The sequence below is a fragment of the Saccostrea echinata genome, unplaced genomic scaffold, assembly GCF_033153115.1.
Source record: "Saccostrea echinata isolate AGI-Se365-2 ecotype Australia unplaced genomic scaffold, CSIRO_AGI_Sech_v1 ptg000054l, whole genome shotgun sequence".
Taxonomy (NCBI): Eukaryota; Metazoa; Mollusca; class Bivalvia; order Ostreida; family Ostreidae; genus Saccostrea; species Saccostrea echinata.
Genome location: NW_026889803.1, coordinates 26,016,924 through 26,038,439, shown reverse-complemented (window position 1 = coordinate 26,038,439; position 21,516 = coordinate 26,016,924). Strand labels below are relative to the sequence as shown.

The following is a 21,516-nucleotide window of genomic DNA, read 5'->3' as shown; positions in this document are numbered from 1 at the left end:
TCAGGGACCTATATACTAGTATATATACTTGAATGATAATTAAGTTAGTTAAAGCACAAAAAAATAACATAGAATAGGGAAAAAAGTGGTGGTAAGAAGTTAATTTGGGATTAAGATAGTATATAACCAATTATTAACCATGATAACTTAAATTAACTTGCAACTGATTTTGTTTTGAAAATTAAAATAAGTACACGACTATAACAGTTTTCTGATTTTCTTTTTTCTTTTAAAATAAGTACATGGACACTGGTTATCATAGTCATGTACCTAATTTAATTTTCAAAGAAAAATCAGCAAACGACACGTAGGATACTAAAATAAAATGTATTATTGTAATGTTTATTTAAAAAAGTATCAGATGAAGAATGTACATCAATCACAAATACAAATAAACTTGTGCACAGCATTAATAACCAGAAAATATAAATGGACTTTTATTCTCTTAAAATGAAATGTCCTTTCTGACAAATTTTTATCAAATAAACTCTGCAATATGACTACTTTTTAAATCTAGATTTGTCATTGTTTTCAAACATTTTTCCTGGAGAAATATGCTACGTTGAAAATGAACTAGATAAACTCAATATGTTCACCTTTAAATATATGATCCTCTTTTTTTTGAAGTCCAAAAAATCATAAATAATTTTCAATAAAAAAAAAGTATCGACCACATGTATTTTGTGGACATAATATTTTTTTTAATAACATTTTTAATTTTTAAACTAATCGTCGCACAAAAGAGCCATCTTTAGCGTCATCGAACGCGGTCATTTGTTATGAAGCTTGGGTGCCAAATCTTCGATGGAATGAAATTAACTAGGACCGCCTTAATGTAAACAAGACAGTGTGCATGCCTCATTGCCTGACTCTACAGCTGTTTTACACGCAAATAACTAATAAGACACGGACACATATTAAATATGTCATCCAGAAGGGTTCTTCACTTTGTTTTTAAAATTGGCAACAGAACAGAAACAGCCAAATTCTACAGAGATGTGTTAGGAATGCAAGTAAGTAGTCTAAGATTGCATTAGCCATGACACATTTTAAACACTGTTAAATGTCCTCGAGTCTTTTTCACCCACAGTGACGTACAACAAGCTGTTTTACACTGGCACTTTAATGCTTATTCTCTTCAGAGAAGTGTATGTAAGCTATACCTTTAGCTATATCTGACCAATTCTCTAAAAAGAATATAAAGTTCTATATAATACTATCTAGAACAACATGAACAAGTAAGTTTTTATAATTTTTTTTAGCTTACCTGAGCTGAAATCTCAAATGAGCTTTTCTGATCAGATTTTGTCTGGTGTCCATCTAGTTTCTGTCCATATGTTTGTCTGTCTGTGTGTAAGCTCTTCACATTTTTGATTTCTTCTAAAGATTGCAAACCTCTGCCAAATTCAACCAAACTTACCACAACTATATCATCCTTGGGTGAAGAGGATGTAAGTTTGGTCAGATGAAATGCCTTCTTTCAAGGGGAGATAATTAAGAATCCTGACCCCCAGGTATGGCACACCAAATTCACAAAAATTAGCCAATAGTTGATAAACTAGATTTATTGATTGTAAACTATAATTAACGAACTGTAAACTATAATTAACCATTCATTAACTATAATAGTTTTCACCTGTAAAACTATATTTAATGGTTGTAAACTATAGTTTAACTATAGTTATTTACCAATCTAAGTTTATCTGTCTGTGAATAAACATTAACAATAGATTTTGCTAATAAATATAGATTCTCATTCATAAGCTATAATTATTTACATTTGTTAACCAAAGGTAAGAGTTGTTAGGGCATTATTTATACACGGAATTGTCTACAGATTTTTCCATTTTTCCCAATCATGACAAGGAGCACAGGGCGGGTGTGACCGATCGACAGGGGATGCTCACTCCTCCATGGCACCTGATCCCACCTCTGATGTTTTTAGAGGTCCATGTTTGCTCTGCTCCTGATTTGTATTGCTTAAATGGACTTTGAGCTTGAATACTGTTCATTATTTCCATATATCATTGTTATAATCATAGATTCACAAATTGTGAAACTATATTTTTACATAGTGATCAAATTTTGACAAAAATAATTTTCAAGGAAGTGCATGCAGGGCATGCTTAGTGGTACATGTATTTCTATTGTAGTAATGTAGGAAGTTCCAGATTCAGGTTGATTGACCCATTTTCATGAAATTGATTGCCCTTATGATATACATTAAAAATGTCTATTCATTCTGATTTCTGGACATTTTGTGGCTGTGTTTGTGGATAATGAGCTGATTTTTAGCTCTACTGGTCAGAGACCAGTCCTCAGGGCCATAAAACTTAGACGAGCTCACTTTTGATCTCAGTCTCACTTTTTCATGATTAATTCCTTTGGTAAAAGTGAGACTGAAATCAAAAGAGCTTATGCGATAGTAAGGTGTCCATCGTCCATCCGTCTGTCTGTAAGCAATTTTTCAAAACGCTACTCCTCCTACAGTTTTGGTCTGATTTCAATATAACTTGGCACATAAGTAGACTACACTAAGATATATAATTCTGTGTATCAATTTTTGATTTCAATGAACAATGTTGCCATGGTTACTAAAAATAGAGATTTCTGGGAAATACTTTCAAAAAGCTACTCCTCCTACAGTTTTGGTTCCATATCAGTATAACTTGGCACACAAGTAGACTATAATAAGATACATAATTCTGTATATCAGTTTTTTATTTCAATGAATGGTGTTGCCATGGTTACTAAAAATAGAAATTTCTGTGAAATACTTTCAAAATGCTACTCCTCCTATAGATTTGGTCCAATTTCAGTATAACTTGGCACACAAGTAAACTACACTAAATATACATACCATATTTACTCGCCTATAAGTTAGTCCATATATAAGTCGGTTGTATTTTTTAAGCTTTTATTAGAGGAATTGACTCTCTAAAATACCAGTCTTTTTATTACTTGCCTATAAGTCGGACAAAGAGTTTTGGTCCAAAATACAACTCCCAAAAAACCGACTTATAGGCGAGTATATACGGTAATTCTTTATATTGGATTTTGATTTCAATGAACAGTATTGCCATGGTAACTAAAAAAAGAGATTTCTTGGAAATACTTTCAAAATGCTACTCCTCCTACAGTTTTGATCTGATTTCAATATAACTTGGCACAAGTAGACTACACTAAGATACATAATTCTTTATATTGGTTTTTGATTTCGATGAACAGTGTTGCCATGGTTACTAAAATTAGAAATTTCCTTGAAATACTTTCAAAATGCTACTCCTCCTATAGTTTTGGTCTGATTTCAGTATAACTTGGCACACAAGTAGACTACACTAAGATACATAATTCTCATTGCCAGCATTGGAACAGTGTTGCCATGGTTACTAAAAATAGAATTTTTTCTTGAAATTCTTTCAAAATGCTACTCCTCCTATACTTTTTGTCTGATTTCAGTATAACTTGGCATACAAGTAGACTACACTGAGATACATAATTGCCGTTATTGTATTCTTTATTTTGATGAATGATGTTGCCATAGTTACTTAAATTGAAATTTCTGCAAAATTTTTTTTAAAAGGCTACTCCTCCTACAGCTTCAGTCTGATTACAATAAATCTTGCCACAAAAAGAGACTAAACCAAGGATCATTATTCTTTTTATTGCTGTTGCAAAGTTTCAAGTCCAAGTGCTACTTTTATCTTACTTTATAAGTACAACCAGTAGAGCTACAGTCTTGTCAGAGACTTCTGGTTAGTATAGGTCTCTTAATATTGAAGACTTGTAGATCTGATTTGAGTTTAACATTAATTGACCCATTTTCAGAAAAGTTATTGTTTTTAAGTTGTAAACCTGTTAGTTAATTGTAACAAAAAGAAATAATTATAAAAAAAACATGAGAAGTTTGTATGGAACATACAGAGTATTCTGGCTTTAATATGACTGTAGTAGTCAGTTGTATAAATACTGCATGATGTTCGTGTGAGATTCAATACCCTTATTCCTCTGTACTTACTAAATCCTTAAATTTCAGATTTTAAGACATGAAGAGTTTGAGAAAGGATGTGATGCAGCCTGTAATGGGTAAACACTTATTAAACTATCACCTGTTTATAAGATATTGTTAATTTTCAGAAAATTAACAAACTCATTTTTTTCATTAACGTAAGGAAATATGTGATAGTGAAGAGTAGTAAGGTGGTGACTCAAGTGAGTACTGATGACATTGGGATCTTGTTCTTAGGCCTTATGATGGTAAATGGAGCAAATCAATGGTGGGATATGGTCCAGAGGATAAACATTTTGTGGTAGAACTGACCTACAACTATGGCATCGGAAGCTACCAAATGGGCAATGATTTCAGGGTAATGAACTAAATTAATCTTACTGTACAACTTAGATTAATAATTATGATTTGAAATGGTTCAATATAGGAAGCAAGCATTTTTAAGCCCTATATAATTATGGCAGGGGCATATATTGTTTGTCATGTCCATCTTCGATCCATCTGTCCTCCCATCCTTCTGTCTGTCCATCTGTCTTGTTTGCATTTAGCTCAGTTTCAAAGAAACTATTCAAGATATTTTTATCAAACTTCATATGCTGATACATATTGATGAGAGTTATTCAACTGCATCAGCATTTTTACCTTTCCTTTAACCTTGACCTCTCTTTTCTTAAATTCATGTGTAGTTCAGTTTCAAAGAAACCATTCAAGATATTTTATCAAACTTCATATGCTGATATTAATGAGAGTTATTCAACTGCATCAACATTTTTTGACCTTGATATTTCCTTACCTTGACCTCATTTTTCTTAATTTTATGTTTAACTTCAGGTACAAAGAAACAAATCAAGATATTTTGTTCAGACTTCATCTGCAGATACTAAAATTGATAGACATGTATTCATGTATGAATGCAAGTTGACTCAGTGATAATGAAATTGTTAATACAGATGGGTAAACACAGGTACCAGAGAAGAATGTGTGGATATGGAAATCATTATACTTAGGCCTAGATAAATAAATTGTGTCGTTTCCGGTTCCCCGAACGACCCTAAAATATATGAGCCGACCCAAAAAATTTATCTGCAGATATCTTTCCCAGCAGTAAACTAGCTATTCCAGTTTCACTATTAGAAATCCTAATCTCACTCACTTCCATGTTTCAGATAATGCATATCCTATACACATTAATCAGAAATGTTTTGACAGCGATTTCTCCGGGGGAAATGGTAGCGTGCTTGCCAATAAAATATTAAAATGAAATAAAATGTTTTCCCTACCTACCTACCCTATTTTTTCTCAAGTTGGAATAGGAAACACACTATTTATTTATCTTGGCCTTATGTATAAAAAAAAACAAACTTTTCTTCAGAATGACAATTTTGTTTTAAGTAAAATTAATCTGCAGCGTTAAGTATATTTAAATCATGGATGTCTCAGCTCAGTTATGGACCACAACAATGGTTTTCATTTGATATGCATCTGTTGGTGCAGACTTTCAGGTGAGCACGATTACGATACCTATAGTCTGTATGTGATTTGAATGTATTTACAGGGAATTACCATACAGTCCCCAAATGTATTGGCCAGTGCTAAACAGAATAACTACACAATCACACAGGAAGGAAATAAAAATGTGCTCACTTCACCTGATGGCCACAAATTTTTTGTAGAAGACAAACAGTCTGATGGAGGTATTTGAAAACCGCAATTCACCTTGCTTAGGAATTATTGATGTATCTTTTTAATACAGAAATATGCATAAGGACCAATTTTTGAAATGAATTTCAATCACTCAGCAGTCTAAAATTGAAATTCACATAATGTGTATATATTTCATTGCTTGTTAGAGTCACTTATTAAAGCTTGTGGCTTTGTTGCATATAAAAAAAAAAATTTGGTTTCATTGCAATTACTTGGGAAGGGTTTGGGATGAAATGTTCATATTAGCAAAATGGGTTGGACTTGCAATTGCATCTTGGGTCATGGGATCTGTGCTATATATAGAATTTTTGTTTCTTCAAAATAATTTGAAAATAGTTTCACTTTTTAGATGGGGTGTTAATATCAACAGAGCTATAGGTCTTATTATGAGACTATTGAGAGATTAAGAGATACTGTTTAGAGGTGTCAAAGCTCTCAGTTCAAAAAACTTTGATATATATCTATTGGAATTATTATCTTACCTTTCTTATATTGAACAGATCCAGTAAAGAAAGTTACACTAGCCTCATCAAACCTGAAGAAATCTTTAGGTAAGTGCATTCATCTGCCTATCTGTGCATAGTTCAGTTTTCCAGACATTATTAGTTGTGCTTTGAAATTGTGGGGGATGGGGGGTTGGGGTGGGACATTTGATTCAGTGATGAATTACAGACTACATTTAAATCTAGGGATTGGAAATTTTTACCATAAAATATCTATTGGCATCCCAAAACATGTAACCAGGCTTTAATAGGTATGTAGAGTCTCAATGGGTACCACATACAAAAAAAAGGAACAATCTGTTTGAACAAATAGGAAGTGCTAGTCTCTTCTTCCTTTCCTTTCTCTCTCTCTATCTTTAAAATTTTCATGAATGTATGTTTCATATTATCTTTAAAATCAATAATTTTTATTTTGAGAGCCTGAAATTTGTATTGTAGATTATTGGTCAACCTTATGTGAGATGAAAATTTATTCCCAAGATGATAAGTCTGCTGTTTTAGGATATGGTGATAATCAGGTACATGTACTATGACAAAGAACAATGCTGATAAGTGTTATATTGACTTCACAGAAAAGCATTATCTCCCCTTATCAACCAATATTTTGTAATTTTCATGAATATAGATATTTTGTGGGTAAAAATCAATGCATTTCCATCCCTGTAAGCCATAAAATACTTATCTTGTTTACATTATAGTGCAAGCTTGAATTTGTTGATATTGGTGCTAAAGTAGATCATGCCAAGGCTTTTGGGCGAATAGCCTTCTCCTGTCCAAGGGTCCAGGTAAATCAAGTGATTAAAAAAAATGAAAATGAAAGTTTGGATACATTATATTTCAGTTTTAATAACTTGAGTTTGTGAAATCAAAGGTTAAGGTATTTGTCTTAAATCAATTGCTGAACTATGCAGGTATGCATAAGATACTGATAATATTCTGATTTATAATTTCAGTTAGCTGAGATCCAAGACAAAATGAAAGCTGCCAATCAAACCATTCTGACTCCATTAATTAGTCTGGACACTCCGGGGAAAGCTACAGTAGAAGTTGTCATCTTGGCAGACCCGGTAACATTCTCAGTATTTTTCACTCTGTTGGGCCAAATTATACCCCCACCCCCAATCTGATTAAAATCAGATCTTTGTTACGCTCCGAAATTCTGATGGTCGCTGTAAAGTGACCATCAGAATTTGGGAGCGTAACAAAGATCTGATTTTAATCAGATTGCTCCCACCCCCCTCACCATTACAGTTTGATTAAGGATGAAAATTGGCATCATTCCTTGATATTACTGCTGTAACTGAAAACAGCATACACAAAGAAAAAAGAAAAAAAAAATTCAAATTCTCAATATGCTAATTCTGTAGGAGTTTTTGCACATTTGTAGAAAAAAATCTGGATCCATGTTCCTTTGTATCAGGTATAACTGTGATAAACAGTAGCATTTCTTTATTTATTTAAAAGTGCTATTTCTGAAACATACTGCTTTTTTTTTAATCTCCTTTACATAAAGAAGTAGTCTTACTTTGTAAAGAAAGCATTTTCACGATTTGTTGGTGATCTCTTTTTTTTTTCTTTAAGTTTACAAATTTAAATCAAGACTTTATTCAATACCACATGGTATCCACGTGTGAGAATCTTCCATATTTTAACCTAAAATTGTTGGACTCAGTTTTAATTCTTATGTTATAAAAAGGTCAAAAGGGAGGTATAAGAAACATCTACATGTTTTTTCCTTGAACTATTGTGAAACACAGTCCCTTCGGAGACATCTTATTAAATATTCACTTTACAAGGACAGAAATTGTTCTTTACTGCACATATTCCTGGAGTCTGGATGCATAATAAGGAATTATAGAGCATTTTTGGTATGTTTGAAGTAGCACTTAGTTCTTTTCTGACTGAATTTAGGATGGCCATGAGATATGTTTTGTTGGAGATGAGGCATTTCGTGAGCTGTCCCAGGTGGACCCACAAGCTGACAAACTATTAAATGAGGTTGGTAACTTAATAAAAACAATTATTTTAAATGAAGGGTAATTTTTGGGTGTTTAACTTTTGTTCAATGTCCTTAGGTTGGCCATCATGCAGAATCCAAATTGTGAGCCAATTTATTCAGAAATGTACCCAGACAATCATATACAGATATTAATGCTTTTGCTGAAGAAATTGATCATCACATCAATTTGTAAAGAAGGATCCCTGTATATACATACAATTTAAAAGAAAAGCTTTTTCAGCTTTCATGTTCATGTATAAAACTCATAATTATTTTGATCTAATGATACCTGCACACTTGGCACTGGATTGAGATTAGTTATCTATAATATTTGAGATGAAGATCTTCAAGATACTGTAAATGTACTTTATTCCACAGTGTCATAATTCCGCGGAATCACAATTTCTGTTCAATCCGCGAGTATAAAATTATGCAGATATCTTGAATTGTCGTTATATGTCTGTAATGAATCTTTAGTACACTGTGACAAATTTCCGCGGTAAAATTATGACTGGAAATTAATCCCACACGGAAAAAAGTACATCTACAGTAATTAAGTTCAACTGTATGCAAGTCATAATAAGGATAAATAACTAGGGATGTCAACGAATATTCGAGTACTAGACTATCGTTCGATCATCCCGACTATTGACTAAAATTTCTTTAGTCGGTTATTCATTAAAAATGTGTTACCTGAAAGTAATTTTAAATTCAAGGTAATAAACTTGGATTCGCCCATTTCATTTATATACAGATCAATGTTCTCGTAAGTAAAACTCAGGGTATTGTTTAACTGTTCAAATGAAATTATTTGTATGTCGATTTATGTTCAGCAAATATGCCTCCAAAATCTACAGTTTTGGAATACTTTAAAAGATTTCAGGATAGAAAAACAGTTAAAAGTACGTTATCAAGGTTATGTGAAACTGAACTTGTATTCTGCAGTGGAACATCAAATATATGATGTATCGTATGCCAAATCCGTCAAACATAGATGTAGTAAACACAGTCTTCAAGTGAAACTTTTCTTAAGTAAGTTCTCCGCAAAATGCCAAAAAAAAAAAAGCAGAGCCGGAAAGAAAAATGTTGCCATCAGAAACATGATTATCAAGGATTGTCTACCACTTATTGTTGTAAATGGAGAGGACATTCAAGAATTGTTTGATTTTGTAGATTCAAATTATAAAGTTTCAACCTGCAATTCCATAAGATCTGACGTAATGCAACCATTCATAAAGAATAATTAAAAAGCTGTTACAAAATTGTAAATACAAGTAAATTGGGGGACAGTTATGAGCGTAATTAAATGATGTTGCTTTCTGATATTAATATCATGCAGTCTTCTTAAGATTGTATTGTATTGTACAAAATCTCATAATTAAAATTTATCACAAGCCCTCTCTGTTTTTATAAGAGGCACGTTTCAATTGTTTACCAAAGGTCACTGACACGACACATAGAAATGGCTTTAATTAACGGGTACATGTACTGTCGTTATAAAAAGAAAGGAAAAATGTAAGTGTTTGATATCCTGCATATAGATAAAATGTGCAGTAAATATTACATTAATTTTGAAAACAAATGCATTGGATAAATGTAGATGTACAGTATTTATTGTACAATAATTCAGAAATTCGTTGTATAATGGTGATAGCGTAGGTTAAATATTGTACAACTAGTCTATGAAAGACAAATAGTGAAAATAACATGAAAAATTAGTTTAAATTTCAACAAATATTCGACTATCGTTCGACTAAAGCCTCCGACTAATCGACTAAGCTGTCCAAATAAAATTGACATCCCTATAAATAACACAAACAATTTTTTTCTCAAAGTTCAAATATCTGTTTTGTTTGACCAAGCCAAATAATTTGGTGAAAAGTGTAAAAATGTACCTTTACAGTACAATATAATTTTTCAAAAATTTTAGAATTGTATAAAGTTTTGTTTCTGTAATTAAAATTTCTGGAAACATTTTTAAAGTTCTATTTTAATGTTTTACAAAAATAAAATTTACAAGTTGGATTTCCATTGAAAGAAATATTGAAAAAAACAAATTAGCTCTTCTATGTGGGTGATATGAAAATTGGTTTGTGGTATATATCTTTAATGGTTGGTCATATATTGCAAATGCCAAATACAGGGTTGTTCTTAAGACCCGGGGCCGGGGAATTTCTCTGCCTATATGAAGTAATCCCTTTGTTATTCTGGTATTCCCCCTCAACCCCGTCAGGAGAGGAATCCTGGAACCTGACCCGTGCATATTAATTACATACGATGAGTTTGCCCATGGGTGATAAGTAAAAGACTAGATCACCCCTGGGTATCCAACAATGTGTCCCTGCTAGTTTAATTCTTATAGGGACAACCCTGCAAATAGAGTCAAACTCACCAAATTATAACACAGTCACCAAGTCTATTTTTAGCAACAGAAGGCAATTTCTTTGAATTCCAGACTCTGTTTAATCAGAGCAACCCATGGTGCTGATTTGAATATCCCACCCTACACCATTATCAAGTTCTTAATTCTTTATCTTAAACAATAGAAGCTGTAATTTTTGACCCATTGATCCCAAAACTCGTCCCTATCAAACTCACCATCACAACAACCCACTGTAAATGTGAACTTTCCAGCCTTTTCAAAGCATTTACAAGTTACTGCACAAAAACCAAATTGATCGAGGTAATGCTCTTTGACCTTGTGATTTCACATTCATCTCATTGGACAACCCATGGTGCAAATATGAAAAGCCATTCCCAACACATTCTTTTATTATTGCTCAGAAACCAAATTCATAATTTTTTTTAGATTTGTCCCCCAACTTTTCCTAATTTGATCCTGTCCATCTGTCCATTCATCATTCTTTGTGCTTTAACACTTTCATTTCCAGATGATATCTCTAAAAGTCCTTAAGTTTCTGAAATGAAATAACATAACTCCCTATGACTTGAAGAAGACCTCTACATGTATTGATTTTGAGGTCAGAAAGTGAAACATTAAGGTCACGAAATGGTACACTTTAGTTTCCAGATGATATCATTAAAAATACTTAAGCTTTTATAGTGGAATTTTGTATCATAACTCCCCATCCCTATTGATTATGAGGTGAAAAGGTCAAGGTCATAAATTTTATTGCATAAAATGGTTTCCAAATGATGTTTAGTTTTCTGTCAGCTTTTGATGTGAATTTTATTAATAAGGTAATGACTCTTTCAAACTAAAGAAAGACCCCTAATCATTTTAAGGTCAACAGCCAAGGTCACACATTCATATGTTATGAAATGGTTCACCTTTTTTTCAGGTGATATCTCTAAAAGTATTCAAGATTTGCAAAAAAAAGTTTATATCATAACTCTATTGACTTAAGGAGACACTTATTGATTTTGAGGTCAAAAGGTGAAAGGCAAGATCACTTAATTCATATGCTGTATTAAATGGTTTCCAGATTCACTTCAATACTGTCTAATAATGAAAACATGATGCTCCAATTGATTCTGAGGTGAAAGGGTCAAAGGTCAGTTAGTATAGTCTTTGAACCTTTAAAATTAAACTTAAAGTGCTGACTCTTTTGAACTCAAAAAAGCCCTGTTGAATTTTTGTTGATTTTTAAGGTAAAAAGGTGAAAGTTCAAGGTCAAAAGTTGAGATATGATATAAAATGGTTTCCAGATTCACTTCTATACTGATTATAATGAAAACACTATGCTCCAATTGACTTTGAGGTGAAAGGGTCAAAGGTCAAGGTCACATATTTGTGCATTGTTGCAAGTTGTTAAGGGCTGATATCCCAAATAAACTTCTGTCATTAAGCATTGGACATAAATTCCTTGAATCAATAGCTTACCCTTTGACTTGTTTTTAATTTCCGTCATGTATTCACCTGCGACCCAGGGGATTTGAATAAAGAATGTTCATTGCTCATTTTTATAATGCATAGCTGTTCAGCACTAGCATATGAGTTAAGATTTTCAAAAAAAAAAAAAAATCCATGTTCAATATTTGATCAAATTGGCCCCACTCAGAAGCCTTAGCTTTGATTCAGGGGATACATGTATCAAAATACAATTGTGGCAGAGGGCTCACTGCCTTTTATAATCAAACACACAGTTTATGTACTAAATAAACATTTCTTAGGTCTTAAGAGGGGAGAAGAGCAAAAGGATCACAGTTTTTAATCCTCCCCTCTCCTTTTATCTAAAGATGCTATGATCTAAATTTGATTTAGATTGGGTTTTTGAACTGTAGTTCAATAGATGAATCTGAAAGATATTTAAAGGTTAAATCACGACCTACATCTCAGGATGAGGATTGCAAGATATCAGATGAAAACAGAGAGGAATTGTTCACCCAAGTAACTAAAGAATATATATATATACACATGTACTTTAAACTGTGAATGTGTAATAAAAGTGTATGCAGAATATGTTTGTGATTGAATCAAAACTCAATTTATATGTCATCTGTTCTGTTATTTACTGTTGTTCCACACGGAATTAGCTCTGTCATTTGCCATATGGAGTAATGAGAAAATAGATCACAAAATTATCACCGCCTACAGCAGACGTACTAACTGTTTTATTTTTGTCATGTGGTTTGTATGTTTAAATGTGGATCCAAGAACTCATTATACAAAATGTATCCTTTGATCTCTGACTTGACATTTGTTTCTAATTTAACTGCTAAATTACAAATTTTTTTTATATCTTTAGGCTATAGCAGCAGATAAAAGTGAGGAATGGTTTAAGAAGAAGGGCATATCAAAGGCTGCTGGGTAAAAACAGTAAAATATATAAACACTCGATCTCTGGAGTTAATGTTTTAAGTGCAGGCATTCCTCTGCAGATATATGTGCTGATTAGTATGATTTGCAATTTTCTGTCTAGTCTTCCAGTATTCTTGTTAGGAATAATGTTATTAAAGATAATTAACTTACAAATAACCAAGATTAGTTTGAATACAGTCATGTAAATGGAGAATTACACTGCATGTTTATGATCACAATGGTTGTACATTTAACAATTAATTGTTATAGATTTATCCAGTTGAAGTTTTCTTTTTCAGCTTTTATACGGGTAAACCTTTTTGCTTTTTTTAAAATATGAATTTACCAAAATAATGCCAATAACTGTGATTGATACTATAATTCTTGTCAGATATGAGTCTGTCATATCTATACTCTTTGTATTTTGTTTTTTAATACATGTTCTTTTATACTGTAGATCACAAAATTTTTTCAACACCTTATTTAGTCATTTGTTACTTATAAGCGAGACAAAATTTTCACAAATTTTTACTATTGTTTGTACAATCTTTTATTATAAAATTTTGATATAATGAGAGAATTAAATTAAAGAATTATGTGAGAATTAAATTTTCGCGAGCAGACAGCCTTGCGTAACTACGTGAAAATAAAGTTCTCGTGATTAAAAGTGATATACAGAAAAAAACATTAAAAAACTGGATGATTAATCTTTTCTTCATAAAAAAACAAAACAAAACTGCTTCTTGTTTACTTAATCATACAAAGAGTAAGATTTCAGTAATTTATCTAGTGAATGAGTCAGATGAAATGACTTAGCTCTACTGGCTAGCCACCTAGTAATACCAATTTTTATACATGCACCTAAACTTTGTGATGACTTGATTTAATATATTCAAAACTTTGTGATGACTTGATTTGTATTCAATAAATGTGCATACGAAAAAAAAATTGGTTTGAATTGTAGAAATTGTGTGTGAATGCTGGATGTCAGACAGTACTTGTAAGAGACCAGAAGAGCTAATACATTGGTATCATGTCAACCAACTTTAAATTTCTTAAGTTGCATATACATAAGGTTTTTGATCTGTTTGTCTTTTTGGTTTTTGATGTATTTGAAGAGTGTGCCAAAGTTACTAGTAATAGTCTAAATCTGTTCAATTTTTTCAAAATGGTATTCAGTTTTGTAACAGTTTTGAACTTCAGTATGATTTCAATTAATTAAAACTTGCATCAGTAGGATAGAGTACATTAAGATAAATAATTCATCCATGAATAATTCTGTTAACTTTTCTTTTTGCTCTTGATTTCTGATTGTTACTCCTCCAATAGTTTTTGTCTGGTTGAGTACCTGGTAATATGGTACAAGTTTAGAAAACCTTAAGTTGTTCATTATAATTTTGCAGATATGAAGCTAAAAAAATGTACAAATCCCAAGGCAACTTCCTGTCTTAAACAGTCACTGTTACAAATTCAATCCAGTAGAGCTATGGTCACTTCAGAGACTTCTGGTTTGTCTGTTGTATTCCATTGTTCTTCATGTACAAAGTGTAAACTCTTCATATATTTGATTTCTTAGCAAATTAAGTTTTACCAAACTTGCAATAGGGAGCCTAAAAAATCATTGGTGATGGGCAGCTCTTCTCTTTCCAATGAAAGTTTATTAAGAATTATTGAACTCAGAACGTGGTTGTTAAAAATTTTCTTTTTTGTTGAAGAAAGACTTGAAGTGACAAGATAAACTTTTTTTTTATACATTACCAAGTGATAATGATTAACTCAAATTTTGAACTGATAATGGCCTTATGTTGTATATTCTTGTTGATTCAGTCATATCTATCCTGCTTCCATGCAAGTTTATTTTATATCTAGAACATTTTTACTGCATCATATCCACTTGGTGATCTGACCTTAAGCCTTAAATAACTCTTCAACTAAAGAACTATCCAGATGGATTTTTTCAGCAATGTTGAAAAGCTCTAGAGAGAACATATTGTATATGCTACAGGTTTCTGTCAATTTTTTAAATGACTGACAGATACATGTATTTTTAAAAGTAATTTATTCTACCCCACTCTTACAAAATTAAAAAAAAAAAAGAGGAATTTTTTTTAATGACAGATTTTATTTATGTGTATATTATGCAGAAAAGTTGCAGAGAAAATCACTATACTGTCACTACTATATGGCCACATAAAATTTTGATTGCAAAAATGACAGAGAAATTATATGGTCTACATGAAGCCTATTGCCTAAGCTCTCTGGAATTTCACCACTGCAGAGACACCATTAATGGTCATAGTCTGCAACAAGAAAAAATAATGAAACAAAATTAATAATGTACTAATACAGAGCTAGGATGTTCGAATTGTTAATTAAAGGAAAGACTTGAACATTTATATGGAGAGTGTAGTTCTTTAACAGAAAAATACATATTCAGGTCTTTAGTTTTCTGTTCAATACATATCCATTGCAACATATCTACATCTCATCCAAATATCTTTTTTAGAAATATTCATTTGATTTAAGATCTGTGAGAAAGAAATGCTGAATGCACAATACAAATGTGTATTAATACTCACTGACAGTAGTTGTTTTTCTATTACTCACTGACAGTAGTTGGTTATTTTCTAATGCTCACTGACAGCTAGTAGTTGATTATTTTCTAATACTCAACAGTAGTTGATTGTTTTTTTTATACTCACTGACAGTAGTTGATTATTTTCTAATACTCAACAGTAGTTGATTGTTTTTTTATACTCACTGACAGTACATGTAGTTGATTATTTTCTAATGCTCACTGACAGTAATTGATTATTTTCAAATACTCAGTGACAGTTTTTGATTATTTTCTATTACTCACTGACAGTAGTTGATTATTTTCTTATAATCACTGAACATAGTTGATTATTTTCTAATACTCATTGCAGTAGTTTATTATTTTTTTAATATTCATGCAGTAGTTGATTATTTTCTTATACTTCCTGATAATAGTTGATTATTTTTTTAGACTTACTGAAGTAGTAGATTATTTTTTAATATCCATGCAGTATAGTTGATTATTTTCTTATACTTCCTGATGGTAGATGATTATTTTCTTATACTTCCTGAAGTAGTTGATTATTTTTTAATATCCATGCAGTAGTTGATTATTTTCTTATACTTCCTGATGGTAGATGATTATTTTCTTATACTTCCTGATGGTAGATGATTATTTTCTTATATACTTACTGAAGTAGTTGATTATTTTTTAATATCCATGCAGTAGTTGATTATTTTCTAATACTCACTGATGGTAGATGATTATTTTCTAATACTCACTGATGGTAGATGATTATTTTCTAATACTCACTGATGGTAGATGATTATTTTCTTATACTTCCTGATGGTAGATGATTATTTTCTAATACTCACTGATGGTAGATGATTATTTTCTTATACTTCCTGATGGTAGATGATTATTTTCTAATACTCACTGATGGTAGATGATTATTTTCTTATACTCACTGATGGTAGATGATTATTTTCTAATACTCACTGATGGTAGATGATTATTTTCTTATACTCACTGATGGTAGATGATTATTTTCTTATACTTCCTGATGGTAGTTGATTATTTTCTTATACTTCCTGATGGTAGATGATTATTTTCTTATACTCACTGATGGTAGTTGATTATTTTCTCATACTTCCTGATGGTAGATGATTATTTTCTAATACTCACTGATGGTAGATGATTAGTTTCTTATACTCACTGATGGTAGATGATAAGTTTCTAATACTCACTGATGGTAGATGATTATATTCTTATACTCACTGATGGTAGATGATTATTTTCTTATACTTCCTGATGGTAGATGATTATTTTCTAATACTCACTGACAGTAGTTGATTATTTTCTATTTTTCTTGTGATTGTGACAATAACATCTCCAGCCCTCTGCGTTTCTGTCATTTCTTCTCCATTTAATGTGACTGTGCACTAAAATTCAACAGAACATTACGAAACTACAATGTACTTGAAGAAATACTTTGACCCTGCATAGCATAAAGCTAATAGGATGCAGTTTTACAATAGTATATCAATTGCCCTAAAACATATCCAAGTACACTTGTACAAAAAATGAAAATTGTTGATTATCTGTATCTCTATTCAAAACCAAATTTGATAAAAAATAGAAAGTTTTGAAAATAAGAGACCAACTAGGAAACAAGATGGCAAATGGACCTGCATGGCTACTGAGAATCACACAGCAACTCTTTAAAATGGCTTCAGCCACCTTGACATCACTAATGTCATTAATATTTGACTCTTTAAGATTGAATTGTAAACTTCATGGCCCTGGTCTAGGGTTCAGACCCTAGGTTTGGGATAAGTTGGTCATATTTTGAAATGGCATCTTTGAAAATCTTCTTTGCATCTGGTTTTCTAGCATACAAAATGTTTGCATGATCATAACAAACAGCTATCCTCTACCAAAATTTTAATTCATTTCCCCTTGGTCCAGAGGCCATATTGTGGGGCTTAATTAATCATATATTAAACACTTATTATAAAGTTTTAAGTTGAAATTTTTATTTATTTCTAGCTATTAAGCATTTAGCAGACTTAATGCAAGGTGGCAGTAAGCTGTTTGGTCTTTGCCAATTATTTGAAATGTGTATCCACATGCAGAGCTCAAACTGGGACTAAGTGGATCAGGTATTCAAAATGCACTCTTTTCTACTCCTAACCTAGGGACAAGGTTCATGAATATGATAGTAAAAATAGAGTCCTCATCAATTACATGGTTTGAGAGTTCCAGCAGAATTGGTCATATCAAGGAAACTCATGCTAATCAGGTGACCTTCAAGAGCCACTGCCCTTATTTAGACCATGCAATTTACTTGAAGTCCAAATCTACTATCTAAACCTTTGACTTGCGGGTGAATCATAATTTTAGTAGAGGACAAATTAATCATTATCATTTACATTATACGTGATAGGTGTCCAGTAGTCTTAATGGTTTTAATCCCACACCTCAGGTCCATAAGGGGAAAGACTATCAATTTTAAATGTTTTGTTTCCTTTCACCTATAGAATATAAACTTTGGTTATAATGAGTTGAAGAAGAAATTTTTCAAACATTATCAAACGTCGGAGGGACCTACACGTGGGTCCTTGAACATCGCGTGACATTATATGTGAAGAACAGATAGCAACAAGCAATTCACGTTACTCAAATGACATAAACTGGAAGGTGGGAGGGGTTAAAAATTAAAAAAAAATAGGACCAAATTTAATTACCCCCCGTTTTCTCTGAAGGTAGGCGAACATTCGTGGATGCTTTGGGGGTTGCTAATTCGATGTTATTTGTTAGATTGTTATAAAACTACGTTTAGTAATTTGTGAACAAATTAAAAAGACCCTTAAGCAATTGAAGCCCTACTAACGAGCTTCCAGCACAGAGAAGTTAGGATGTAAATTTGCAATGTCTGTAATATAAAGTTTGCGGTAAAGCCTAGGAAACTGCGACGTTTTGTAAAAAATGCAATAATAAAGTTGACAAAAGCCCGCAGCTGTCTTGCATCGAAATCGATCCGATGGGTTTAATTTTATTATATACGTATAGTATATAAATGGTACAATTTAAAACCATTAGCTATAACATGCAAGATACCAATTACACCATCTTTAGATTCTACAGACAGAAACTAAGCAAATGGCAAATATAATTAATTTAGCTTATGTACATTCATTTAGCCAGACGAAGTATTTGACCAAATCATATCTGACCTTCAAAGGTTGTCCTGTGAGTGAAACGGAATCAAATTCCTCGCCTAATCTGAAGGTGGAATCTTTCATTTTCTCGCCTACCACTGTTTTGATTGTCCACGTTTCTCCGCTGTTGCTGATCTCCATATTTGGCTGATTTGTACGAGCGATTTCTCGTAAGTTTTCTGGTACACCTGAAAACAAATTTAATATAAAATATATTTAAGAAGTTGGCAACATTTATTCTCTATGAATTACTAGGTTCTTTATATAGCGTTTTTGCAGGACTCTACACTACACGAAGACGACCCCTCCCAGTTTTTCCAAACTTGTATTAATTTCCAGACAATAATGTTTACGAGGAACTCTCTTTCTCTCTCTCTCTATATATATATATTACTATTGTTATTGTTATCAATAAATGAATGAAATTAAATTCCTGACAAAACTGTCCAGCATGTGATACATATATACGTTAAATTAAGCTTTCCAGAAGAGAGCTCCGTCTGGTTCCACTGTATGACAGAGGCAGAACGCTGGATGGAATCTACAGATTATCAATATAAACAAAACTGGCCGATATGCTGGAATGTGTTTATATATATGGATCGAGTGTGAATATACATGTATCATGACTTGACCTTGTAGCATCGGTGTCAAAACTCGAGGTTTTAGCACAATATTTAAGTATTATTCATAAAGCGAAATCTCCAGTTTATAGAATCGTGTCCACCGTAAGGACACAGCGAGAGGAATAAGTAGCTAAGGGAATTGGAGAAGCTGAGGACACGTGCTGGCGGTGTACGTTATTTATTGTATGAACAGATGGTTCTCTCACAGAGGGCCGTGTAAATGTTTAACTAATTCGCAGTGATCATTATAAATGTATAATTATTGATTAATATATTATCTTGGAAACATATGTGTGATGTATTTTTGTTTCGTTTTTAAGCACGCAACGAGAGAGAGAGAGAGAGGGGGGGGAGGAGGGAGAGAGAGATTTGGCAATAATGAATGTCTGTAATAGGAGAAGACTGACCGCTTGACCCTTTTTGTGTCATGAAGGTTTATATTAGTTACAGTGCCCCTGGGTGAATGACAAAATACCTGTTAAGGTCACATTAGCCTGTTATCGAATGCATTAAGATTAATTATACTGGAAAAGTATTAGCAAGTGTTGGGGTGTATTTATAAGCACTATGCGTTTGCTGCACTATACAAGTACTATAGCCCTTAATTGTAACAAGTTATGCCATATATAGAATATGATAGTTATTTTATAACACTGAAGTACAAAAAAGATATTAATCCTTTGACAGTAAGAAACGAACGGTGGTAATGGTGTTAGGATAAAACTGTAATTTTATCAGAACTGTAATTACAAAGTTCGAGTACACGTTAAGATTCCGACAACACCCCCTTCCGAAATATTCTCAGTAGTTTAAAATCTTTATTGTAAAAAAAGTTTTTAAGCTTGTTTTAAAAAAACAGTACTATTACCTGAGATAGTTTTGTATCCAGTAACTTTTTTCTTACTGTTAAAAAATTAATGACCGTTTAATACAATGAAATGAAAACTAAATATACAATACAATCATACCAGATGCTTCCATATAATTTTCCATGTTATCGGCTGAAACAAAGCTCCATTTTCCGACTAAGCTTGCCATTTTCCTTTGCTGAAGAAGAAAACACTTCTGCTTCTGTAGCCTTTCAGTTGGAGACGTGATATGCTCTGGTATATTGGAGGCATCATGTAAGCTTTGGATCCGGCTGTAAAATCTGTTTGGCATTCAGTAAGATAACATTAGGGCAGTATCCAAGTCCACTCCACACTCACTATGAATATAGAGAGGAGAGAGAGCCAGGGGTGGTACTAAGTGATAGAGGTGTGCTACTGGAGAGAGAGTCAGGGGTGGTACTAGGTGATAGAGGTGTGCTACTGGCGGAATAATTTAACCCATCAGCTGATATTGCTGAATTACATGTAAGATATAACATACTTAAGGACAGATGATACAAACAAACCTTTATCAAAAAATCTTAATACTAACAACTTAAATCATGTTTATATAAGAAAAATAAATAAGTTTGACCGCCTAGATTTTTATTTTTTCATTCAAAGTTTCGCAATGATGCGATTATAAGTGACAAAAATTTGTATAGATTAATAAGGGTGGTTGCAGAGAGGTGGAATTTTAAGCATCGTAGAAAGTTTGCAATTTCTTAATATTTTAGAAATTTGTCATTCTAATTATTTACAACCAAAATAAGTTAAAAAAAATATATATACCTATCCAGACATCCATTTTTTGTTTGTATCATCTGTCCTTAAATCGAACTTGAAAGAAAATGAATTGAAGAACCCTCTATGCACTGCACACAAAAAAGTCTTGATTCTAAGGTATTTTTTACGCAATTAGACTGCCCTTTGATCTAAAGTAAGATGAATTGAAATTTACAGCGTATTCCTCAATTTGTAATCAATTAAAGCATTCTTAACCATTCTTTACAGGCCAAGATAAATAGTTATCTTTATTTGCATGTATATTCACATTGAGTAAACAACAGTGATTTCTGTTCATCAATGCTTCAGTATCCGAGAATATTTTTTCTGGGGGTAAATCTCAGGCATCTTATGTTGAAAATGAAATAGATGAGCTCAATATTTACACTTTTGTACAATTTAATTTTCTCAGTTTCAACCCCCCCCCCCCCAAAAAAAAAAAAAAAAAAAAAAAAAAAAAAAAAAAAACAAACAAACAAACAAAAATTCCTTTAGTGCATA

At 32.2% G+C, this 21,516-nt stretch overlaps 2 protein-coding genes across 2 annotated transcripts; one reads left to right on the top strand and one right to left on the bottom strand.

The window, feature by feature from the left end:
* The first annotated feature begins 849 nt into the window (after positions 1-849).
* Positions 850-13,424, top strand: LOC133171777 (glyoxalase domain-containing protein 4-like). Its single transcript, XM_061306575.1, has 10 exons — positions 850-1,013; positions 4,037-4,086; positions 4,247-4,367; positions 5,565-5,703; positions 6,214-6,264; positions 6,655-6,734; positions 6,915-7,001; positions 7,170-7,283; positions 8,128-8,214; positions 12,925-13,424. The coding sequence occupies exons 1-10, from the start codon at positions 924-926 to the stop codon at positions 12,988-12,990; spliced, it is 885 nt and encodes a 294-aa protein (XP_061162559.1). The 5' UTR covers positions 850-923; the 3' UTR covers positions 12,991-13,424.
* Positions 13,425-15,079: 1,655 nt separating this feature from the next.
* On the bottom strand, positions 15,080-20,477 carry LOC133205453 (fatty acid-binding protein, adipocyte-like). Its single transcript, XM_061341273.1, has 4 exons — positions 20,329-20,477; positions 18,750-18,922; positions 16,854-16,955; positions 15,080-15,277 (listed from the first exon to the last, which is right to left on the bottom strand). The coding sequence occupies exons 1-4, from the start codon at positions 20,396-20,398 to the stop codon at positions 15,227-15,229; spliced, it is 396 nt and encodes a 131-aa protein (XP_061197257.1). The 5' UTR covers positions 20,399-20,477; the 3' UTR covers positions 15,080-15,226.
* Between the last annotated feature and the right edge of the window lie 1,039 nt (positions 20,478-21,516).